The 26650-nt window shown below is 37.8% G+C and overlaps 1 protein-coding gene across 6 annotated transcripts in view; it reads left to right on the top strand.

Annotated features, from left to right (window-relative positions):
• Positions 1–26650, top strand: part of ETV1 (ETS variant transcription factor 1) — a 92943-nt gene that overhangs the window by 38046 nt on the left and 28247 nt on the right. For all 6 annotated transcript variants that reach the window (XM_007089095.3, XM_015540652.2, XM_007089094.3 and 3 more), the window contains 3 exons: positions 11349–11478; positions 14138–14326; positions 18309–18556. In XM_007089095.3, coding sequence (XP_007089157.1) covers positions 11349–11478; positions 14138–14326; positions 18309–18556 — 567 coding nt within the window. The remainder of the gene's footprint in view (positions 1–11348; positions 11479–14137; positions 14327–18308; positions 18557–26650) is intronic.

Genomic DNA, 26650 nt, shown 5'->3' with positions numbered 1-26650 from the left:
CAGAGAAGCCAACCTGGCTCCAGGGTCTGAGCTGTCAGCACAGGGCCCGATGCGAGGCTCACACTCACGAACTGTGAGATCATGACCTGAGCCGAAGTTGGACACTCAACCGACTGAGCCATGCAGGTGCCCCAATATTTTTGTTGTTTAGAGGTGATGTGTGAGTGTGTGTGTGCATGCATACATGTATGTATACATCCATATGTGGAAACACATGCACTAATGGTTTCTTACCTGTGTGTCATCTAAAAAATAGGTAACTGGTATGCCAAGCATCTAAGTGAGTCAAGTGAATTTAGCACAAGAGCTACTGAGGTGTGGAGTGGTGGGGATAGTGGGGACTGTAGCCAATAGGAAAACGCATATCCCGGCCAAAGGGGCAGCTGATAAGGGTTCAGCCAGGTGCTTTTCAGGCTGGAAAGTGGACTCGAGTGTTGCTGGATATTGTGTTTTTTTTCCTAGAGAAGTCAGAAATTTGGATTTTTAAACCAGAAAGAGATTTTGAAGCTGATTTTTAAAAGATCACAACAAGAAATGATTTGAAACCATTCCATGAGCCAAATGGAAACATTGGCAACTTCTGGTTTAGATCATCAGGAGTAGATGACTGACCTTCAGATGAGTAAAAGTTGGCTGCATCTCCCTATCAGTGCTATTTTTTGAAGAGAAGCTACACAGGCCCAAACCCAGAACATTTCTCCATTCTATTAAGATGGCATAGTGGCACTCGGCAATGTAGAGAGAGTTGAATTATTAAGTGTACTTTTGAGAAATAACTGTCTTGTGAGGCTGTAACATCATCAGAAGGCTTTACCCTGTAGAGAGCGAGGATTTCTGGCTTCTGACATCTGCACTGTTCTCAGCACTGGTTTCCGAGTCTGTGGACTCTGATTCTGGATGGGGCCGGGAGGTCCAGAATCACCTTCCAGACCTGTCAAAATACCTCTCTTTTATTCAGAAGCATCCTTGGCAGGACCATTGAGGAATCTGCAATAGAGTGCACACACTGAGACTGATAAGAGTCGGGTATGTTGGAAAAAAATAGTTTGGTGCCCTTTTCTGAGAAATGCATGGTTTCTCTGAGCTCAGTTCTGGTGTTCAGATTGCCCAGGAAGTTCCTTGCAGGTGCGGAGTGTTAACTTCCGGGAGCGGTGGGAGCAGACTAATGACCATTTGTCTTCCGCTGATAAAACTAGCTCACCGCTTTTTAATCTTTTTACCCGGTTGACTTCCACTTGTGATTCCTTTAGCACAGCGGTTTCTGAGTACAAACACTAGCTCTGTCTTTGAAACTGGATCATACCTAATGTCCTCTATAATTGAAAAATTCTTAGGTTCATAACTAGGGGTGAGAGGTTCCCTTATTTTGCCTTTGAGATTACTACTAAGCAACATTTTACGTATCGCCAAAATAGCGCTAAACGGCAAATTAGGTTTGGGAACTAGCCCAACTGGTGATATTCCTTTAAAAACATTATATCATCTTTTTAAAAAAAAATAACTACTCTACTTAAAGAATATTATTGAAGAAAAATAAATATCACCTTGCCGTGCTATGGTCTGAATTCCTGTCTTGAAAATATTACAGCTGAACGTATTTCCAGAAGCTGCAAATAACGGAAAATCGCAAAAACTCGAATCAGGGCCCCTGTCCTTAAATGTGTTTCAGTTTGCATTTTGATAGCAGTTTTGAAATGTTATCGCTTGTTTTGTCACAGACATAATTCACATCTTTCTTCAGGCACTGTAAACAAGAGAAAGGGTTTAATGGCCCCATAAAGGCACTCTGCTGATATCTGAGATTAGGCCCTTTAGTAATGGATGTTGGTGTGTGTATGTGTGAGCGTGTGTGCACACTGCGGGGGTGGGGAGGGCTTAAAAGAGGTAAATGTACTGGAAGAGAATCTTTGAGAGGCTCAGATGCGGCAGAAGTGCCCTCTGTTTTTCTGTGTGTCTTGGAAGACGGATTTACGGAGCATGTGACAATATTGTCCTTCTTTGTACACAAGCCTTACCCTTTGCTTCTGGAATTTAACTGAGTACTAATTGAGGTCGTTGCCACCCATTTATCACCTGAAATTGAAATGATATTAACTTAAGTGAATGCTTTTCATCTAGTGAGTGTATTCCTAACTACATATATTTATATAAAAACCTGCATGCGTTTTTCATGCCATGCTTGTATCTGGTCTGAAATAATCTAATTTATGTATACCATTTACTTTTTTCCATCTTTACAGAGTGTTTGTTTGTTGTTGTTGTCATTTTTAATTTGCTGCTATGGCCAAGAGCCATAGCCATAATCTACATATTAACAACAATTTGTAGATTGTTGTTTTTGTTTTTGTTTTTTTTTTTTGAGCATTTTAGTGTCCACACAATGATTTGTTTTGACTTTCTCATTTATATTTTGTAGACAAGTGTAAAAAATTATATGTTATACATACCCGTGGTCTATGTAAATGCCTTAAAATTCCTCAAAGGACATAAATTTGTAGTGTTTTAGAGGCTCAGTGTCATATAATTTTTCATCATCTTGTTTGTGTATACCCCTGTAAATTGGCTGCATAAGGCTGCACGCTTGGTTTTGAGAGTCAGTGTAAACAAAGCGTTAATAAAGGAAGATCCAATGGCCTTTGTTAACTAATTTACCTAAACCCTATCAGTAGCAGGTGTTCCTGTTCTAGCCATTCATTTTTATGTTTTCTTTCTCCTTTCATTGTAGACCATAATCCAGAACAGGGGTCAGCAAACTTTTTTCTGTGAAGGATCAGACAGTAAATATTTTAGGCTTTGCAGGTCATAGGGTTTGTCACAAATTGTCCATTATAATTCAAAGTAGCCCTAGACTATACCTCAATGATTGGGTGGGACAGTGTTCTAATAAAACTTCGTTTACCAGAACTGGTGGGAAGCCACGTGTCACCGATGCACTGTAATTTGCCCACCCCTGTTCTGGAACATCATACAGTAGACTATTCTAAAGCAGAAGTTTTGAGCGGATCAGAAATCTCAGCGTCAAAGTCAGGAGACTCTCATAAAGCTTTGTATTCCTAGGTAGTTTTTGTTTAAAAACTACATTTGTGAAAAATTTGTAAAAAAACACACAGATTTGATTTGAAGACATGCTTCTACTTAGTGAAGAAGTAATTAAAAATGTGGTAGGTTTCTCTTTCCAGAGTAATTGTTTTGTACTCACAGAAATTGCTACTCTATTTCACTCTTATGATAAGCGTTGGGAGGAAAGCAGAGTGAAAGGTCAGAGCCAAGGCAACTTATCACTGTAATTATATCCACTGTCCACATATAGAAGGGGACCCATCACTTGTGACATTTTGGTTATCAGACTCTAGGGGAAGCTTTAGATGCTGGATAGCAGCATTTTTCCTCAGTGGAGTATGAGGGGTGTGAATTTTTAAATGCTTTTGGTCACAGTAATAAATTGAAACAAAGTAGAATGCCTAGAAGTAAGCATGAATAGTCTGAGAAGTGTTTTAGATAGAAGTGGCACAAATATATTATTAAGATCATGTATACATAAACATGTATTGCACACACGAGAATTAATCACACTTAAAGGAGACTGGCTAAAGTCTGTATTAGAGAAAACACTTCAAAAAACTAAAGCTCTAATTGGACTTCTATGAGTTCTTGATGGGTAAGACTGTGTCTTATTGTTCGTCTTTGTTCTATAGGTTTATATTCAGTTTCCCTCTCAACACCTGGTGTAGTGTCTGGGCCATAGTAAATGAATGAATGAATGGATAAGGAAACACCTGATAGGCGGTTACCATGGTGCTTATGCATGAAAGAAATCATACTTGTATTTATTCAAAATAAATTTGAATTATATGCTCAAGAGTTCAAAGTTACAGCCAACATTCTAGGGCTCTTAATTCTTATCCTGTTGTAAATCAGTCCTAGATCTTTGGATAGGTATTAAGGTTAGCTTTTTTATGCCTTTTGAAAAAATTTTGCACAAGTGGGAGGTATAATAAAGATATTCTTGTCTTGAATGATGAGAATCAAATAGAGTAGGTGACAATTCTTTGAAAACTTGGTAATACTGTGTAAATTTTGAGGGTTTTTAAAAAAGTGTTATAGCAAGTGGTTTTTATCACAGTTCTAAATTCAACCACAGTTCACTAAGTCACCATCTATAGTTAAACATATTATCTTTCTTAAATGTATCAGAAGACATCATCATCTTCACTATAGAAATAGAAACTTAATTTGTAGATTAAACTGTTTATTCTCTGTACTAACATGAAGTAGTCTGTTATAACAAACATGTTCTGTTTTCAATTTAATGGTACAAAAATGTTCCAATGTCAAGATTGTTTAGGAAATTATTCTCCTATGAGTAAATTTTTAAATTCATTATCTTCATCTATAATTGAAGGTGTTGAAATGTAATTTGAATGTAATACATGGTTATGTATCAGCCTTGTTGCGCTTGGAAAGGTGGAGGGCATTTCTGTGCTCCAGTAGAATGATGGCAAGATTTTGCTTTTGTTCTAGAGTGTAGACAGAAATAAACTGGAAGCAAGATGATACCTTGATGTTCATAGTTCTAAAATGAAAACAACTAATGGAGCGTGGGTGGCTCAGTTGGTTAGCGTCCAACTGCAGCTCATGTCATGATTTTGGAGTTTCTGAGTTCGAGCCCTGTGTCGGGCTCTGCTGAGAGTTCAGAGGCTGGAGCCTGGTTTAGATTCTGTCTCTCTCTCTCTCTCTCTCTGCTTCTCCCTGTCTCATGAGCGCTCTCTCTCTCTCTCTCTCTCTTCTCTCTCAAAAGTAAATAAACATTAAAAAAATGAAAAAAAAGAAAGCAATTATTAATTTATCCAAGACTTTATGATGAATACCATAACTCCAAGTAAACTTTTAAATTAGGAAGTGGTTAAGTTTATTTTGGAAGTGTACTTTTAAACGTCTTGGTATTTTGGAGCTCTTAAATGTAACCATTAGAAGAACTCAGTCATCATTAGTCAGCCTTAAGATGTGGTTTTAAAGGTCAAGCCTCCATCCAAGAAAAAAATGCAAGATGCATCTCTTGAGTGTTCTTTCTGCTTCTCCTCTTAAAGATCTGGTTGTGCGGAGGAGTTGGGGGCCATAAAGGTTTGCATGGAAATGCGTCTGAGGAGTACCTGAGGAAGGAAGACTTCAGATTTCCTGGATAAATTTCTTAACTGTCCGAAGGCAGGGATAAAAATCTAACTGTCACTTCTTTGTTAATGACATGAAGGAGTTAACTCGCCCGGTTTGATACCCTGGAAGGAGGAAAGATTCACTTTAATTAAAACCGCAAACAATGCAGATGCATGTCGTTCACTGTTTCAGACCCAGTGAGGACAGTACAGTAAGCGAAACGAAATGTACCTAGCAGCCTCGGCAGCAGGCTGGAGCCCTGTTCAGTGAAAGTAATTTAATTAGTGTTGATCATGACTCCAGATGATGGTGATTTGATAAGGAATAATTTAGTACTTAACAGCCTTTTACATGCACCAACTCCATGTGGGAAGGTAAAGCAAATTGCACAAAATGAATGTGCTGCTTTCACTTGTGCCTGTGCCAGTGAGCTGGAAAACTGCCTGTTAGCAGGCGCTCAGACTCTCAGCCCTGTGATGAAATACCCAACACGCTCTCGGCTCAGCCCGCTCGGGTGGGAGTCTCTGTGCTCTTCTTATTTAAGAATAAATAAGAGAAGTCACTTTTGTGATATAGAATCTCTAGGAAGCAGGGAAGTAGAAATGAGGAAAATGAAGTCACATGCGGTTTTTCTGCAAAATGTTGGAGATCATCAGGTTGGCTTCTTTTTTTCCTCACAGCAATTATAAAATAATCCTAGCCAACTCAAATTCATTGGATTACTTATTTGGCTTATGAGTAGAAAAAAAATCACAGTTCCGAGGGCCCATAATGATTAAGAGGCCCACACACGTCGCACGTGTTAGAGACACGTTCATGTTATGGAGTTATGTTAGGAGTAGGGGAGCCCTAAACTTTTGGATGTAGAGAACCCGTGAAAATCCTCAAGTGTGGGCATCTACTGAATAGAAATACTTTGTTAGATCCTTTTCTTTTCTTTTCTTTTCTTTTCTTTTCTTTTCTTTTCTTTTCTTTTTTCTTTCCTTTCCTTTTCTTTTCTTTTCATTTTTTTTTTTTTCTCAAGTCTTCTCTAGGATTGGCTTTATTTCAATGCAGCACACAGTGGATCTAGGTATGGCCAAGCATCACAGTGGATTTGAAATTAGCCCAGTTATGAGAATCACCTAGACATTTTTATAAGATACAGAATCCAGATATATATCCCAGCCTCAGTGACTTGTCATTTCTGGGAGTGGTATATTAGCTTGCTTAGGGCTGCCATAACAAAGTACCATAAACTGAGTGGCTTAAAAAATAGACATTGATTATCTCACCATTCCGGAGGTTTGAGGTGAAAGATGAAGGTGTTGGTAGGGTTCGTTCTCAGTGCTGTGAGAGAGAAGCTGTTCTATGCCTGTCTCCTGGATTCTGGTGATTTGCTGGCAGTCTTGGCACTCCTTGGCCTGGAGAAGCATCACCTTATCTCTGCCTTCATCTTTATGTGGCCTTGTCCTGCGTGAGGGTCTCTATATCCTAACTCTTCCTTTTTTACAAGGACATGACATGAGTCATATTGGATTAGATTCCACCTAATGACCTCATCTTAGCTAATCTTCTAAGGAAGGTTACACCCTGAGGTGTACTGGGGTTAGGACTTGAACATGAACTTTGGAGGAGGCACAATTCAACCTATAACATATGAGGTGTGGGAAGTAATCCCTGGGTTTTTCAGAAGTACCTCCTAAGTTTAGGGATCAACTTATCTCTTCTCGCATTGTGGGGAGCCTTACATCCTTTCATCTAAAGTCAGTTTAGGAAGGGGTCACGTGGGTGGTCCAGGTGGTTAAGCATTTGACTTCGGCTCTGGTCATGATCTTACAGTTCATGAGTTCAAGCCCACATCGGGCTCTATGCTGACAACTCAGAGCCTGGAGCCTGTTTCAGATTCTGTGTCTCCTTCTCTCTCTGGCCCCCCTGACTCACACTCTGTCTCTCTCTCTCAAATAAATAAATAAATAAATAAACATCAAAAAAAATAATAAAGTCAATTTAGGAAGCTCATGGAACCAGTCTGAAAGCAATAGGGCTCCAGATAGTATATCCATTAAGATGGATCCTACTTTTTTTTCTAAGTTGATATCAAGAGACTCTTTGATAGGACGCTACTGTTATGCTAGCAGCCATTCCTGATAGTAGCCCAGACTTGTCATTCCTCGCCTGACTCATTTGGAATGATTTATCCTATGGAGTTAAAAACAAAATCACACATCCAAGATCACATTCTCAGATATCTCTGCTGGAACAGGAGGCCAGACATATTCAAGTATTTTAAGTTGTGTAGCATTGCTTGACACCTCTCATATTTTTTAACCTTTTAATTGAGATATGCATTCATTATGATGTAAAATTTTAACTGCACAGTTTGGTGAATTTTACATATGTATCTATTCTTATAAGTACCAATCCGTGCAACATATAAAATATTCCCAGCACTGTGGCAGATTACTAGTGCCCTTTATTGGTAATTAACATTTCTATCCACCAATAGAAGGGAATTCTTTCACTATCAGTTAATTAGGTCTATTCTTGAAATTCCTTTGCTACATACTCTTTTGTGCTTGACTTCTTTTATACACCTTCGCATCTAGGAGACCATCTATATTTCTGTATGTGTCAGTTATTTGTTCTTTGTTGTTCCTGCATGGTATTTCATTGTATGAATATCCCATGAATTATTTATCCATTTTCCTGCTACTGAACATTTGAATTTTCCAAAGTTTGCTATCTTGAATAAAGATGCCATGAACATTTTTACACATATCAGTTGGTGAACATATGCAGTGCCTTCTCTTGGGTATACACCTAAGAGTGAAATTACTGGGTCCCGGGTAAATTTATGTTGGAGCATTAGGGGATACTGCCAAAACATTTGCCAAAGCGTTTATATCAATTTGTACTGTCAGAAGCTTATATAAAAGTTTCTGTTGCTCTAGGTCTTCTTCAAAACTTGATAATGTCCGGGCACAGCATCTGGCTCTTGCTTTTGGCTTAGGTCATGATCTGGTTGGGCTCTGCACTGAGAGCATGGAGCCTGCTTGGGATCCTCTGTCTCCCTGTCTCTCTGTCCCTTCCCTGCTCATGCTCTCTCTCTCTGTGTCTCTCTGTCTCTCTCAAAATAAATAAATAAACTTAAAAAAACTTGGTAATGTCAATCTTTTGCAGCTTAGCCATTCTAGTGTGTGTATGATAATTTCATATGGTTTCATTTGTTATTTTGCTCGTAAGTAAAGATGTTGAATACCTTTTTTATATGCTTTTTGTTGTTCATTTGTTTGTTTTACCCTTTGGATGTCTTCTTTTTTGGACTGCCTGTTCAATGCTTTTGCCCATTTTTAATTGGGTCATTAGTTTGGTCTTACTTGTAACGAATCTTATTACGAGCTTTTTGTCAGATCTTTCTATTGAAAACATCTTCTTGGAAACTGTAGCTTACTTTGTAATCTTTTAATAATGTTTTGATGAAGAGAAGTTCTTAATTTCAGTGAAGAAAACTTTGTAGGTTATTTTCTTTTATGGTTGATGCTTTTAGTGTCCTGTTCATTAACCTTATCCTCCCTCAAAGTCCCAAAGATTTTAAAAATATACTAGTATTGAATATAGTAGTCTCTGATATATCTGATATTTTGATAAATACATTGAACTGTGCATACTACATATTTATTCTAGAGGCCTCACGTATTTTTATTCATATGAATTATATCTGATTTCTCAGGTATGAATATTTGGTACTACTCTGAATGTGACAAATAGAGTTCCTGATGTGTCACTACTCCTTTTTTCTTAGGAGAATGTAAAACCCAATACACAATCCCAAGTACTAAACTTGGCGATACACATTTTACTGTATATGTTCAAAGTAGTAATAAATTGTTGAAACCTGTTTGTTAAGAATGCAACAAATGTATGGTTAATGGTTGCATCATACAATATTTGTCATTCTGAGAAGTAGCACATAGACACAAACACAGGCAAATAATTTTCTTATACAGTGTTACTTTAAATTTTTAGATTTTTTTCGTGTTTAAAGAAGTTTTTGTGCAAATTTAGGACTTAGTTAAAAGTAAAGAGAATAATGTAATGAACTCCCACCTACCCATCTTGCAGCTTTTAACATTTATCAACATTTTTCTAATTTGATTCATTCCTCATACGTCATTTTTTCTAGACTATTTTAAAGAAAATCCCAGACATATTATTTTCTGTAAATACTTTATGAATCTCTCACATTAAATTTTTTGTGTTTATCTGCCATTGCATTAGCACATCCAATAAAATTAATGATAATTTCTTAAATATCTAATACCTAGTCCATTTTCAGATGACTTATTTGTCTCCAAGCTAGTTGCCTTTTTATAGATGTTCTTTTCAAATTAGAATCCTAACAAATCCTCATGTTCTTAAATGTCTTCTATCTGAATGGTTAATAAATTATAACCCTCTGACTTCATAAAGTTAATGAACATGAGTACTCTTGACATTTGAAAATGCACGTAATTTCTCCTTTGTTTCTATTCCTCTACTCTCTACATTGAATAGGCATATTAAACTCACAGCACATCAAGAAAAAACTTTGAAATAGACCTCCCAGTGAAATTATTTTATTACTATTTGTTAAGTTTTTCTTAGACAGCTAATTTAGGTGAAGTTATTTATTTCTTTGGCAAATGTAGATTCCACAATGTTTCAGGTGGTTCTTGAGCCACCACTGAAGATTTCTGTCAAAATTATGTACATATCCAAACAAACAGCATGTATTTGCCCATAGCTTGATAGTTCTTGGTATCAAATTGTTAAATTATATGTGACATTCAAACAAGTGCACATTTATAATGCTGTAATGTTACAATCAAGATTGAATGGCGTCATAAACCATGAAGTTTCTCTTGTCATATCATGTCTTCATAGAGACAGACTTAATAATTTGTAATGTTTCTTTATTTATTTGGTGAGCTAGAGAGAGTATGCATGCACATGCATGAGCTGGGGGGGCGGGGGCGGCGTGGCGCAGGGAGAGAGGGAAACAGAAAATCCCAAGCAAGTTCCACGTGTAGCATGGAGCCTGACACAGGGTTTGAAATAGGGCTTGATTTCATGACTGTGAGATTAGGACCTGAGACAACTTCAAGAGTGGATGCTTCCCTGACTGAACCATCCCAGTATATTGTGTTTTAATTCAAATTCTCATTTGAGTTACAATAAATCTCTAGAATGTGTGTTTTCTTGTGTTTATCCTTAATTAGTCATATTTGTGCATATTGTATATGAAAATAAAATCCTTTTATCTTTTTACCAATTTTTCATTTATTACTAACACTTTAATTATTCTAATAGGATCTCCAATTTTCAATTTCATATACAAGAATAAAAATATATATAGTGTTACTTGTTTATTGGCTTTAAAGCTATGATTCTTCCCACACAACATATTTCCTCTAGAGTTCATATTTTATAGGATCCTTGTAATACATTAAGCATCGATGAATATAAGTATAACCATTAAGTCATACAAAAAAGGAGACAATATCATTAGATATAGAAGAGTTATTTTATGGTAGATTGCATGTGAAAAATAATTTTCAGATATTTTTCCCATTTTATCTTCCTACTCTGGTAAGCAGATAGGCAGGTACTTTTACCTTTATTTTATAAATGAACATTGGCCTCAAAGGTGGTGAAATTTTGCCCAAACTATCATCAGTTACCATGGGACCTGCACTTGGATTTTCTTTCTTCCACTCTAGTTATCATTCCATTAAACCAATATTATTGATGGGTTTGAGATATTTTCCTTTCAGTAATGCTTAAAATTATGTTCCTGTCTTCACTTAATTCTTGGATAACCAGTTGTGTTTTTTCTTCTTTAATCACTAGAAATTTCTTGGCAATGTTTTTAAAACTTTCTGAAAACTGAGCTTCTAGTGTTGTTAATATCAGTTAAGTAAATTATAATTGATTCACTTGAAGTAATGAAAGAGAGTTCAAGCATGCATTCTGTTATACAGTAAAAGCAGAAAAAGAGTATACAGAGATTCTCTATAATCTTTTCATCCATGAAATTCATTAAATGTGATTTTTCTTTGTTATGTAAGTTAATATGAAATGTTATGGTCATTTCAACCAAGAGAAGTAGAACAGATTACTGTACTTAATTTCTAACTGGGCTTCATTTTTGTGGGTATTTTTGTTTTGTTTTCTAGTGGCTTTTCATGGCCTACCACTGAAAATCAAGAAAGAACCCCACAGTCCATGTTCAGAACTCGGTTCTGCCTGCAGTCAAGAACAGCCCTTTAAATTCAGCTATGGAGAAAAGTGCCTGTATAATGTCAGGTAAAGCAATCAGGTGTATTTATATATAGAGAGAGGGTGGTGGTTCTTACTAAAACAAAAAGTCCAGAAAAATATAAAGTCTCAGATTATATTTTATGAGTTCTATCTTCAGCATGTAACAAAGCTAATTAGGTAATGTGTTTAGCAGAACTCTGAAGAACTGTATACCATCTGATCACACACTTGGAGAATCATTTTAAAGCAATAATTTTCATCCACATCGTTAGTTGTTTTTCTGCTGTAGCGATGCATCCTGGGTTTGAAAAGAGGGTCTTACTTGGTGTGAACAGCTATTGAAAGTTCTCATTAGAATGAATGCATTATGCACTTTAGATAGAGTCTGTAGGAAAAAAAAAAAGGAAACATTTGGCAGGTGTGAGCAGTACATTAGTTACTGACAGGCTTTGCAGATGATCTATAAGATGTGTTCATGGAGAATTGCAATAAAGTTAGAATTTTATAAGGCTCAGCACAGGCTATTATCTATTAAAAAGCCAGTTGTTCTTTTTGATGATAGTAAAGGGTGGAGCAGTAAAATTACTTTGTTCATTTGTTGGAAGATTTCATAACATATATGTTCATTAAAAACCCTTCACAGTAAATTGCATTCTGTTACTTTTCATATTGGCCTCTAATTGCATAAGGAAAAGTTGGCACTGTCTATTGAGTATCATTATTCTCAATTACAGTAGATACTTACTTCTTAAAAGGAGTTCATTTGGAAAGTTACAAAAAAGGATTACAAATATTTGTAGTTATAGAAGTTACATAGATTCAGGTTCAAAATACATACGATCCAAAGGAGCCTTCTCTATTCTCATATAGTCGCAACATGTAATGTTATATCCAAGATATATAAAATTCAAGAAACTCAGATTTGTGCAGTCTGATGGCAGCTGACCAATGTTGGGATATTCTCTTGCTGTTTGTTCTTGCAAACTTGTCTCTTATGTCTGTTTTTCTAGGAGGATCACCAGAGCCTGAAATTATGAGCCAGCTCACTTGAAACTGCAAAACTTTTATTAAAAAAAATCTCGTAGAAGGCATTAAAGCTTACCGAGTTCAGTTAAAATAATATTGATCAATCTGAATTTTATTTATAGTGTTTTTTAATTTTTGCATTTTCTCTTTAAGAGTGCTACATTTTCACAGAATAATTACTTAGCGTAATGAAGAATTTTAAGTTAATGGACCAGGTAGATATAGAATTGTTGTTCCATTTCAGCGTTGATCACAGGTGTGGCTATGAAATAATTACTGCTTTGTATGACATATCTGACTTTCATAAATTAATAGTAAATGAATCACATGAATATTTTCGGGTTTCTCTTGGGGACCAATAATTTCCACAGTGATTTATAGATTAAAATCTAGTACCTCCATTTCCATATGAACAATGTAATTCAATACAGTATTTTGTGGGGGGAAAAAGAAGCGTCCTAGGGCAGAGGGTGTGTCAGTTTTTTCCTTACATGGGAATGGGACAGGCAAACTAGTTTGTAAAAGAAGTCGTTTCTCATTCAGAAATATTGGTAAAGGGTATAGGTAGAAACAAACATAATACGAGTCCTGTTGACTTTGCTTTAAAACCACCAGTGGGCTTATACAGCACACCCTCCTACACTTTTATGAAGTGTTTTTGTGCTTGGCTATAATTCTGTGTACAGATGTATCGACTGAATAAACTATTACATAAGTTAATCCAAAAAGAATGTTTCTTTTTAAAAAAGGAAAAACTATGTCTTGATGATCACTATTTTGAAAGAAAAATATTATTTTAGCCTCAAACTGTCTTCCTTATTCAGAAATTTAAGTAAAGTTTATTTTTGTTTATTTTGAAAGAGAGAGAGAGAGAGAGCGAGAGCATGCGCGCGTGCAATTAGGGGAGGGGCAGAGCAAGGGAGACAGAATCCCAAGTAGGGATGTGGGCCTCGAACTCAGGAACCCTAAGATCGTGACTTGAGCAGAAGTCAAGAGTTGGATGCTCAGCCAACTGAGCCACACAGGTGCCCCATATCAGAGACATTTTAATTTGCCTCATTACTCTTTATTATCCCATGTGAGGAAGTAAATGTCAGGTATCATTTATTTTATATATAAGAAAAATGAAAATAAGGCAAAGGCATTGTCTTCTTAAATTATACCCAAAATAAAGGCAAGCCAGGAATGGTCTCCATCTTACGAAATTGAAGTTAGTTTCTTGTTCTAAAATCTTACGTAAATATGGAACAATGACAATATCAGAAACATGCCACGATTTAGGAAAGATCTATCCAACTTGCTCAAGCATTAATTCCACTGCTCTCGTAGTGCTTTTCTATATACTAGGTTATTTGTGTAAGTATTAAAATACACATTTTATATTTATGCTGATACTAAGTTATGTATTATTATCCTATTTTCTCTTTAAGTGTGTGGTGATTCTGAAGATTATGTGTTTTAGGATGACAAAAATTAACACATGTTAAATTCTCACTTCCTTATGACTTGAGCCTAACATATATATATTGAGCCTAATACATATATTATATATATATATATATATTTACATATTTATATATATATAATATATATATTTCTTCTTTTCTTGGGTTGGAAGGAAAAGTGTTTAATCACTCCAAGGAAACCAATGTTCTCTTTTCTTTTGTTCCTTGGGTAGTGCCTATGATCAGAAGCCACAAGTGGGAATGAGGCCCTCCAACCCCCCAACTCCATCCAGCACCCCAGTGTCCCCACTACATCATGCGTCTCCAAACTCCACTCACACTCCAAAACCTGACCGCACCTTCCCAGCTCACCTCCCTCCATCGCAGACCATACAAGATAGCAGCTACCCCATGGACCACAGGTAAAACTGCAAATACTGTATATATATTGTTTAATGTTTTGAGCATCTTGGAGGCAATTTCTATCACCAATTCCTAAGACCTATGGTAGATTTAAGGTGAGCATATTAATTTTGCACATCTTTGCAAAATATTTTTAGAAAGAGCTTGCTTTGTCTATAGTTAGAAATAATTTGTGGAGAAGGTCATTTATAAACATTCCTTTTATAAACATTTAAATTGGTTGCTAAAGTGGAAAATTAATCTATATACTGACATTTGAGCATTTCCCTTTCGCTTTGCCTGAATTAAATTGCCTCACTTAAACTTTAAATCAGATCATCCCATTTTTATGAGCATATGTGTGTACTTGTTCTATAAAGTTAGGAGACTAATTTTAGTAGGTGGCTTATGGAATTAGGTTCTTTACCTTAGATTGAATGGTTTAGCTGTACATAGTTTTGCAGAATAGAACTTATTTGATTAAAACTATTTTCCATCCTTTGCAAGTGATGAATATTTAATGCCAGTAAGTGCCTGACCCTGGACCCTGAGAATACAAAGTAAAGAGATAGAGACCGAATTATTATTTCTTAGAAAGAAGACAAGAACCAGAGTGTGGAGCTAGGGAGGATGCCATGGTGGACATTCTGAACTCCTAGAGATACATGCACATTCAAATAAAATACAGGAGTACCTTTGTACTTTTAATAATAGAGCTTAAAACACAGGTTGATACTATATAGCATCCATCGTTTCCTTTCTACCTTGTAATTATAGAGAGCCGATGGTGTGCAGGGAAATGTTTAACAACAGGCTTAATGGGAGAAAAACCAGAAGGCCCCATCTGTAGCATTTGATGAATCTGTGATATAAATGTTCCAACTGTAAGCCATCATTGTGACAGCCCTAAACACAGAGTCAGAATCGCGTAGAAGCAGACCTTTACATAGTATCTCTACCCTAAAGATAAAATAGACATAACCTCCAGGACATAATTAGTAGCAAGACAGAGTGAAACAATTAGCAAGAGATGCATTTTGAATACTTCTTGCCTTTGTTTTTAATCGGATTTTTTAAAAAGTTATAAATTTACATCATTTAATGCTTAAGTATCCTGTGTTTAACAATCGGCTCACAGTATTTCTGAAAATTTAACAATAAGCCAGTGCAAACTGGCTGTGACACACCGTTACAAAAATAACTCAGCTGAAGGAATCCTCTAGATCAGCAGAGGAAACCAGAAGATGTGTCACTGGCAACTTTCAGAGGATAAGGGAATACTCACTCAGATCAGCTTTTTATAGGTTATTTAATGTGACTCAATCTCAAGTTCAGTTCAATCTTTTTTGGGATGATGGATAAGATGAAAGCATTCTTTATAGTGTGAAACGAAGCCACATCTTTTCTACCTTTGTTTCCATCACTAAGCCCTCTTGTGCTCTAGTTATGAAATGCTTCCTATGATCTTTCCCTTCTCACTCCGTAGACTCGAGACCTTGTCAGAGCGTAATGGTATGTGCATCTGTGTAAACAGTTTGGTAAATACAGATGAAAGAAATCTTATTGCAGGGTGGGCCATTGAACAGATGCACATTGTGCAGGACTGAAAGGGAGAAAGAGTACAAACAAGAAAAGCAAGTTTTATTTTGTCCACTTCTGTTGACTTCCCAGAGTTCTCGACACTCGAGGCTCTCACACTTTGAATGAGTGCCAGCATCAGAGATCGTGTCGTTGGCTGTTTGTGCGGAGTAGTTATTTCTTAGGGAAGGTGACTGCTAAACAAGCAGGATGCCTGTGTTTAGGTGACCTAACTCGGAATGGTTTAGCCAAATCCATTTTAGTTTCTCTACTTGAAGTCAAATATCTGAGACTGAGAACAGCCGGCCCGGAACTATAAGAGGGAAGCTCGGGGTCTTTTCCCACTGCCCCCCCACTGAGTTTTGAGGACAGCACCAGCTGGCCAATCCCAGGAAAATCTCTGGAGCCGTATGTTTCTGAGGAGGATTTCTTGGAGGGTTCTAGCCAACAAATGACAGTCCCTTGGTTATAAATGGCAGATTTGCTCTGGAAACAGATCCTTTCTCCAAATAGCCCCCTCCAGGCCGGGCACCCCACTTCACTCTGGGAACGCTCTCTGGCCAACTGGGCTGCACCCTGCTTCCTTTCCTCAGGCTCATTCTGTTCCGAGGGCCAGCCCTTTGGCACTTGTTCCTGAACCCACTGTGCCGGAGCCCTGTCTCTCTTTCTCTGTGTTTCCCGCCACTTATACGCCGTTTTGTTGTATCCAAGAACCGTCAGCATGCTCTCTTTACCCATTAACTCTCTTCCAGCAGCTACTTGAGTCACTGTACCTTTACCTTGTCCAGTGCCTCATAACAATGGTGCGAGACACTTGTGGGTTTGGTATTTATGTAGTCCTCGGCAAGTACACGCTCGAATCGGGTTGAATCGTAGAAACAAATGGCTTGATTCTTTACAAAGCTTTTAGTATAAGTGTTATTAACTTCCTTTTAAGGCTTCACAAGTGAACTGGTTTCTTATTTTAACGTCAAGTTACAATTTTCTGATTCACTCCTTGACAGTTCTTAATGATAATTTCTGTTGCTTTTTTTGGCTAATGAAATAAGCAAGAGAAGGGAAATGAATGCAGTGCCAGTCAGCCTGTTTTGCAATACCCGAGTTTCTAAGTTTATTTTCTGCAGGTGTAGGTGGAATTTCAGTGCCTTCTATGGCAGGCAGGAAACTTAGAGTTAAACCACAGGACCGTGAAGAAGGAGCATTTGTACACATGCTAAAGCGAGCGCATTGCCATTCTTTCACTTTTACCTTATTTTCATTCCACCTGACCCAAATTAAATGTTAACTTTGCAAATTAAAGTCTCAGGAATGCTTTTAGTGTGTATGTGTGTGTGTGGGGGGCACTTCATGGGTTTATATTTGTGCATTGAAGTGTATGGTAGGTTATTTGTAAGCACTCTTGGGGCATTTTAGAGCAGGTTTAAATCTTTAATTAATCCACATCTTTGTGGCGGGTCAGGGATCTTATGTTTGAGAGAGACGGAATTGAATGATGATGTGATTAGCCCATCATTACACAGCATAACCAAGAAGGAAGGAACCTAGGGGTTCACTGTCAGCTTGTTCTGAGTCCTCAGAAACTTCCTCATGACCCAACAGCACAACGTGTCCCAAATCTTTGCAGCAAATACGTCTTGTTTCCATCTTTGGAGGTCTGCTGTATTATGTATGCTTACTTTTATCAATCGGATATTTTCTTTGAAGCCATTGGATGCTCATGTGTGCCGTGCTGCTGTTTGACAAGGGTGGTCTTTCAAACAACCAGCTTAGATTTTAGTCTCTGTATTATTTCCCCTTTTAACTTCCCACCAGAATACAGTGTTTCTTAGAACACTGGTGAAGATTTAAGAGTCCTGCCCGTTTGAAAACAGGGCTATTCCTCTCTTGCTTCCTCAGGAACTGATGGTAAGGGACGGAAAACCGAAAAGTAGGTTAGTAAAAACCTGGTTGATTTTTGGTATGTTTGTTGATTGGTTTGCTAACATAATTAAGAGATAGGGGATGCAGTTTGGAATCAGATTCTTTGTGTTTTTCCTGGTTTGTTTTTTCCTTATATATAATCATTTGAGACTCTCTTAATATGGAAATTTGGTAAATGATCCAACTTGTTAAGAATTGGGCATTTTAGTGGTTAGGGTGTGTGTTTCCTCAATAGTACACTGCTCAAAGCACATCTTTCACTTACTATAGTGTTCCAAAATGGTACTGCAGGGGACTAATTATCAAGGAACACAAGTCATATTATGATATAAAAAACACGGTGCTACTGACCCAGGAAGGGGAAATCTAGTGAGTCCTTGCAAAAGATTTACACTTCGGGTCAGTTGGTATCATGCTCATTAACAAAAGTTAAAACTTGTACCAATATTGTAAGGAGTATTCCTTGTTACCCTTTTATTTAAAACGTGCTCTCTTATTTCCCAGATTTCGCCGCCAGCTTTCTGAACCCTGTAATTCTTTTCCTCCTTTGCCAACAATGCCAAGGGAAGGACGTCCTATGTACCAACGGCAGATGTCTGAGCCAAACATCCCCTTCCCCCCTCAAGGCTTTAAGCAGGAATACCACGACCCAGTGTATGAACACAACACCATGGTTGGTGGTGCGGCCAGCCAAAGCTTCCCTCCTCCTCTGATGATTAAACAGGAACCCAGAGACTTTGCATATGATTCAGGTAGGCCCATGCTTTAAGTTACATTTAAGACATCATTTCACTTGCTTGTCACTTTGGTTAGTGTTGGCATCAACTTGGGTCGCTCATGACCATTTGGTGTGGAGTCTTTCTGATTTTATCCCCTTTTTGAATCTTTCTGTGTGAAGTTGAACCATCAAACCATTTTGGCTTGAGCTCACGGTTGAAATAGTGTCTAGAAATGAAAGCAGTCCAAAGAAAAGTGTAATTTATAAAATCAGGCATACTCTCAGTCCAAAAGAATAACATTGTAATTCTTTGGATTTGGGGCTTTCTTTGTATTTTGCTGTGGTAGTGTTATCTAATCATGGTGGTTACAGAAAGTAATATTCTTTTGCTTTGGCTCATTTATTGGTTATAACTGTTTTGTCCTTTATTGGTGGTGATACTCCAATAGTCCAGCAGTAAAGATTCTTACATATTAGAAGAGGAAGAGCAAAAATAAAATATCTGAGTTTCAAATTGGTTTATTCATAGAGTTTAGCTTTGGTCTCACTGTGGCAGAAAGGCCCCACAAAGTAACGTATCAAGATGGAGAAAGGGGGGCTCCTGAAAGTAAGAAAATATACACTGGTTACGAATATCATCCCAACATGTAACCTTGAGACTTTAGAAGAATTACTTAACTCCTCTCCTTTTCACCCATTATAATCTCAAAATCTGGACGTCTGCTTTTCACACATCTCAGGAATTTTGGAAAAAAAAAGTATGAAATAAAAGCTGATGCTTATAAGAAGGGCACCATGTTCCTACAAAATATTATTAATGTTATTGTAACTGGTGAATAGATGACTGTGGACTTGGAAATACCTGAAAACAATGTAATTTCCTCTTGATGCAAAGTTATGGATATTCTTTATGAGGAAACTATTGCTTCTCTCGGAATAACTCTGCTAAGTTTTTCTATTCTACTTGAGGAAAGAAAATTGTCTCTAGTTTGAGTTTTTAGCTTGCATAAAATTACCTGCTTTATTAGGAACTGCTCTCGAAGCTCAGCAAGAGGGAGCCTTATGACTGAGAGTCTCCCTTTGGCCACCGTTCTTCTGTGGGCAAGAGGTCCAAAGGATGAAGAGGAATTGCCTAGTCAGAGGCTATGTCTCCACTTGTTGAAAGAGCACGAGCTACCAAGGACACATGAATTCCCAGCCTGATTGGCCCTAACTCCATTTCCACAGTCTGAGCAGGTCTTTCCCAGGCTCAGCTTTTTGAAGGCAGAACGCGTTGCCCCTGTGTGCACTCCCAGGGTCCACGGAAAGGGCTTCGAGGTAGCTCTTTGGGGCAGAATGAGAATGGAGCTTGGATGTGCCCGTGTGCTTGCGTATGAGGCCCCCATGGTTTACATGGTATATGGAACAGTGTAGGGTGAAGAGATAGGAAAAGGGGAAGAAAGGGGCGTGAACCAGGGTCTAAAGACTAGAAGCTGGCTCCATACCATCCTTTGCCCATGCTAATCTTAGAGAGTTCTCCAAATTCTAGATTGGACTAGGCCTTCCGGTTGTTATGAATGATGTATTTCATTCATTTCAAGGAATGGGAGGAGAAAATGTACTCATTAGCTGTTTGTTAGTTGGTTTACAATTTAAAAAATGTAAACATGTGCCGTGAGGGCTTTTATTTGAATGCTTGCCTCTCAGGCCCTGTCATTTGCAGACTACATGTACTTGAAATGCATCATAGGGGTTTCAGTTTAGAATTTTTTTGTATTTGTCCATAGTTTGTCCATAGTTAAGAACCCTGCAATGCATTTTATTATAGATAAGATTCATTTTTCTCTATAAACTTTAAGTCCTTTTAACTGATGCTATCTTTATTTCCCAAACTGTATTTTGATTTGCTGTACAGTTTTTTGAAGTCACCACGATTTTAAGAAACTTTATATGGAAATCATATAAAACAGTCCAAATAATTTGTTCAAAGGGACTTACAGAGCATAGCATTTAAAGAGCATCTCTGTGTGTTCTAGAAATGTTTTTATATGTATAATCATACCAAGATTGACATTGAAACCATTTTTGGGGGGCGCCTGGGTCCATTAAGCATCCACCTTTGGCTGAGGTCATGTGCCTCATGATTTCTGAGTTCGAGCCCCACATCAGGCTCTGTGCTGACAGCTCAGCCTGGAGCCTGCTTCGGATTCTGTGTCTCCCTGTCACTCTGCCCCTCTCCCACTCACGCTCTCTTTCTCTTTCTCTCTCTCAAAAATAAATAAACATTAAAAAAATTATGAAGCCTTTTTTTTTTGATTCTGTAGTTCACTCCATATATGTATCTTTTCCTCATATTTATGTGATAGGTAAAATTATGTATAACATGGTATTTAACGTGTGTAACTTTGTTTGAGGAGATGTGAACCAAGCAAGAAAGAGATTTAAATAATTCAGTGAGGTAAAAAATAAACAAAAAAAGTAACCTGGTTTTGTAGGATTTGATTGCATTATTTGTGGGCCATACATACTAGGAACTTCAGAGTCAATCACTGTCCGACCCTCAAAGCACAGATATAGACTAAAAAGCATAGTCCATGTCTTAGCTCAGGCTTCTCTAATAAACTACCATTGACTGGGAAGCTTAAACAACACGTTTCTCACAGTCCTGCAGGCTGGGAAGGCCCAAGATCAAGGTGCCAGCAGATTTAGTTCCTGGGAAGGGCCTTCTTCCTGGCTTGAAGATGGCCACTTTCTGACTATGTCCTTGCGTGGCAGAGAGAGAAAGAGAGTGAATGAGCTCTGATCTCTCTTCCTCTTCTTATGAGGGGACTGATTCCATCATGGGGGTCCCACCCTCATAACTGAATCCAACCCTAATTCTCTCTCAAAGGCCCCATCTCCAAATATGCTCACAGTGGGCATTAGCGCATCTACAGTGAATTGTGGAGGACATGATAATTCTGTCAGTCATAGTCCAGTATCCAATTTAAATTTTTTTAAATTTTTTATTAAAAAATTTTTTTAATGTATGTTTATTTTTGAGAGAGAGAGAGACAGAAAAGGACAGAGAGAATGTGAGTGGGGGAGGGGCAGAAAGAGAGGGAGACACAGAATCTGAAGCAGGCTCTGAGGTGTCAGCCCAGAGCCCGACCTGGGGCTCAAACCCATGAACTGTGAGATCATGACCTGAGCTAAAGTCTGGCACTTTAACTGTCTGAGCCACCCAGGTGCCCCTCCAATTTAAATTAAAAAAAAAAAAAAATGTTTATTTATTTTTGAGAGGGAGAGAGAGAATACGAATGGAGGAGGGACAGAGAGAGAGAGGGAGACACAGAATCTGAAGCAGGCTCCAGGCTCTGAGCTGTCTGCACAGAGCCCGACGTGGGGCTCGAAATCAAGGATGGTGAGATCCTCATCTGAGCTGAAATCCAATGTTGAACCAGCTGAGCCATTCAGTCACTCTATCCAATTTTAAAGGTATATGGGGCATGTCTTTTGTGAAGTGTACATTATACCTTGCAAATGACTTGTAGAACGCTTGTTTAATATTTGGGAAGCTGTTAGTTTATATTCCTTCCTACCCTCCAAATTCTCTTGCAGATTGCTAAAATTATACAGCACCTCTGAATGCTAATTTAAGTATTGCCAATAGGATACAGTTCTGTTGTGCTTGAGTAATTAAGTTGTAAAGTTGGAGCTTCTGGTTGCAGTCTAAAAGAACGGTGGTAACAGTGTATAACCAAGGCCTGTGAAAATTAATATGCAGGTATCAAAATGTATTTCCCTGGCCACCAAACAGCTGGGATCAAGTTGACACATCTGTATATGTCCTACATTGCAGTCAACAAATACGATCTCCAGATATTTTGTTTCGTTGTCATTACTTCTTTCATCCCTTTTGAGAGCACATTAAATAATCTTTTTATGAAATCTAATGTATTTATCACTGGATCATTGATTTCTTGGTTCACTTACTGATGTTGAACAAATAGGACATTAGGAAATAGTTGATGTGATTTAAAAACAATGCAAAAACGTTTCATAGTTTACTTAGCATCTATGTTCCAAAGGTTTTCCTTTCAGAAGGCCTCCAGAACTCTTTATTGCTTAATTCAATATAACATAAATGTTGTGAAAATAAAAGAAGCTTTGTAAGTGAAAAGGCAGCATGATGATGCTCTAATAAAGCCTGACATTAATTATGACATGGGAAATGGAAGGTCTATTAGTTATAATTATAATTACAGGAATGCAATTTCAACTGCCGAGTATTCAAGCTAAAAAAAATGCAAAATATTATGTTTGTTGAGTAGAAATTTTTATTCAGGAGAAGAGAAGAAAACCTGAATCAGAAGACACTGAGAAGATTAAAAAAGATTGGTATTTAGGTCCAATTTGGTGAACCAGTGCAGTGTGTGTGATCATTATTCTATTATGATATTAAGTTCTCGACAATTACATCTGTTATTGTTTTCTTTCTCTTCTTCTCGAGCCTAATAGTGCTGCACAAAGCAGTACACGGGTTTTTTTGTTAGTTGTTTGACTTCTCCTGAATCCAGAGTGGTTTTCCCTTTCTTGCCCTAATGGCTAAGTGACTACATGAAATGGGTTGAATATGCGTTGAGTGCTTCAGTGGAAGTGCCTTATGCCACGCCACATTTTCATAGAATCATAGTCACTTTCCCATTTTCATGTTTGCATGTGAGGTTTCACTGACTCACAATGCTGAACAAGGCAAATATTTTATATATGCATAAGAACATATTTCGTTGGAGTTGTTTGTGTTGTTGATTGGTTGGTCTTTTGTTTCATTTTTCTTTCTTTCCTTTTTTTTTTTTTTAATTTTTTTTAACGTTTATTCATTTTTGAGACAGAGAGAGACAGAGCATGAACGGGGGAGGGTCACAGAGAGCGGGAGACACAGAATCTGAAACAGGCTCCAGGCTCTGAGCTCTCAGCACAGAGCCCGACGCGGGGCTTGAACCCACGGACCGTGAGATCATGACCTGAGCCGAAGCCGGACGCTTAACCGACCGAGCCACCCAGGCGCCCCTCTTTCTTTCCTTTTGATAGATTTTAGGGGTAGTATTTTTAGTGGCGTGGTACTTACATGAAACTGAACTTTGGCTCAAGAAAACATCAGCGCACAGTGTTCATATACTGTGATTAGATAATTTCACTCTGGAAATTATGTTAAGGGGTGAAAGACACAGTGAATGAATGAGAGGGAGAAATGTTAAAAGTATATAGTAGTTGAATAGTAGAGTAAGTTATAGCTATCCGTAACAGAAATATCATGCAGCCATTTGAAGTCAGTTTTTAAAAAAAAAGTTTAATGAAACGAGATGAGTAAAAAAAAAATAGACACACCGAATGACTCATGCAAATAAGACCCAATACAGACATACTGTGGCTTAAATTTTTTTAAATTAATTTATCTATTTTGAGAGAGAGAGAGACTGTGTGAGTGGGGGAAGGGCAGAGAAAGGGGGAGATAGAGAATCCCAAGCAGGCTGTGTGCTGCCAGCACAGTGCCGGATGTGAGGTTTGAATTCCTGAAACTTCAAGATGATGACCTGAGCCAAAACCAAGAGTTGGATGCTTAACCAACTGAGCCACCCAGATGCCCCATATATTATGACTTCATATGCGTGATGATATCCTAAGCAATTTCTGTTTTGCCTGTGAGGTGCTTTGCATTTTAACAATGCCTAGGTACTACTTTGCTAATCAGACAGGAAATATGTGTTCTGTTTTAAAATATCAACCCATTTGGAGTTGAAGAAGTATCCAAATTAATCACGTCAGTCCTTTAAGTGGAAAGAATACTAAGTAAAGTATTACATTATAGTACCACATGCTGCAAACCTACCTGGCTTGCTATTAGTTTGTGTCCAGGACTGCCTTAGAGGTGGGAGCAGAATTAATATGCTATTTAGTCGATTTCTGGTTCATCCCTGCTCAGTGTTTGCAATCCACAATTAGTACTTTGTTCCTTTGCGCTATGGGGTATATTAAAATTTTTAACCTAGGAGTTGACTGAAGGGTAACACATGAATAAGATGTTTTTAGCCCTCAGGGCCTATTGTATTATTCTAATTAGTTTAAAAGATGCCCCCCAGCCCTGTGGTAGAGCAGTTTCATCAAACATTTGGGGAGGGAGATGGGGCAGAGGAGAACTTTCAGGGACCTGCTCCAATCAGAGATTGGGGGGCACTCCGTACCTTGAGCTTCCAGAGAGGAGGAAGTAGAAGTAGGGGGTAGTGGAGAAAGCTGACATCATGTGCCCCCTGAGGAAAGTGGTTTATATTTTTTAATGGTTATACTGGAAATTTGGAAATTGACACGAATAGTTGTGTAGAATTATAAATTTTTATTTTATTTTATTTATTTTTTTTTTTTATTTTTTTTTTTTTAATTTATTTTTGGGACAGAGAGAGACAGAGCATGAACGGGGGAGGGGCAGAGAGAGAGGGAGACACAGAATCGGAAACCGGCTCCAGGCTCCGAGCCATCAGCCCAGAGCCTGACGCGGGGCTCGAACTCACAGACCGCGAGATCGTGACCTGGCTGAAGTCGGACGCTTAACCGACTGCGCCACCCAGGCGCCCCTAGAATTATAAATTTTTAAAATCATGAAAGTTCTTGGAAATCACCTAGTTCACCTTTTTTCTCCACGCCCTAGTTGTACAGATAACACGCCTGAGGCTCTTCCATGTCAACTTCTCTCCAGGTACACAGATATTTTGTGAAACAGTTGGAAAGCTTACATTTGGAAGAAGAAAGTGGCACTTTTCCATCCTCCCTTTTTAAATCCATTCTTCACCCAAGCAATCTTTCCAAGTTCCCCTATATCCTTCTTTATCACCCTAGGATTTTGATAAAGGCCCATAGACAAACCTTTCCATTTAGAGAATGATTTTCTGTGTTTAGCATGTAGAAAAATGATACATAGGCAGAGAAATGATGAAATAAATACTGAAAATATATACACCTCATATTAAATATGTTAAAACTAAGATTATGTTCAGTTTTCATCTGTCAGAAATGACACATATATCTGGTAGTCGTGTATGCCCAAGCTGGCACTTTAGTTAAGAGAGTTAAACATAAATACTCTTGGATTTCTAAAATGGCAAGAGGGGAAGATTTTTCCACTGTCATTGTTATTCTGTGTTTTTGCTGTGTTGGTAGCTACTCATCTTGGTCAAAGAGTAGGAAAAGGAGTCAAGTAATTCCTACTGCTGCTTCTAGTAAGCCTCGTTTGGGATTCCCCTTGCAGAGTTTATAATAATGTTTTAAGGTGGAAGTTAGAGGTTGAAATCAGAGGATAACAGAGTAAGACAACATAATTATTTTCTGCGGACACATAGAAATATGAGTAGGCAGTGCTTTATGTGTTTGGAGAGGATTCTTCATGGCCTCAATCAGTTGGTCAAATTACATAAAACTTCTAAAAAGCAAAAACATAAGAGCAAAATTTAGAAGGCTACAATTACCCAGTAGTATCTCTATACTCTTAGTAGACTAATTTTGCCACTATAAGAGTATTATCTCAGGAATGTTGTCATCAGGGTTTATTTATTTTGAGAGAGAGAGAGAGAGAGAGAGCAAGGTCAGAGAGAGAAGGAGAGAGAGAATCCCAACCAGGCTCCACACCGCCAGCACAGAGCCCTTTTTGGGCTCAAACCCATGAACCATGAAATCATGCCCTGAGCTGAAATCTAGATTCAGACGCTTAACCAGTTGAGCCACCCAGGTGCTCCAGGGTTTATCATCTTTTTAAATGATATCTTATTATTTATTTACAAGAGGAGATAATATATTTGAGAAATTGACTTCATGTGTATTTACTAATACATTTTCTTCTGTCTTTTGTGAACAATTGAGTTACACATAAGTAAACAACCTAACGTATTGCTCAGGAAACACAAGGAATGCAGCAATTACAAAAGGAAACTGTTAAAAAATGCTAATTAAAGTCAGATGTAACAGAGGGAGTAAGGGCTCCTGATAGTTATTTTGAACATCCAGGCTTTCCATTAACTAGTAGGCTTCATCATCTCTAAAATGGAAGGTCCTATGACCAATAATTATAATTTTATATTTTACATATATGAAATATTACATTTGAAAATATTCAACTTAA

The sequence above is a fragment of the Panthera tigris genome, chromosome A2 (assembly GCF_018350195.1).
Source record: "Panthera tigris isolate Pti1 chromosome A2, P.tigris_Pti1_mat1.1, whole genome shotgun sequence".
Classification (NCBI taxonomy): Eukaryota; Metazoa; Chordata; class Mammalia; order Carnivora; family Felidae; genus Panthera; species Panthera tigris.
This window is presented reverse-complemented; position numbering and strand designations above follow the sequence as displayed.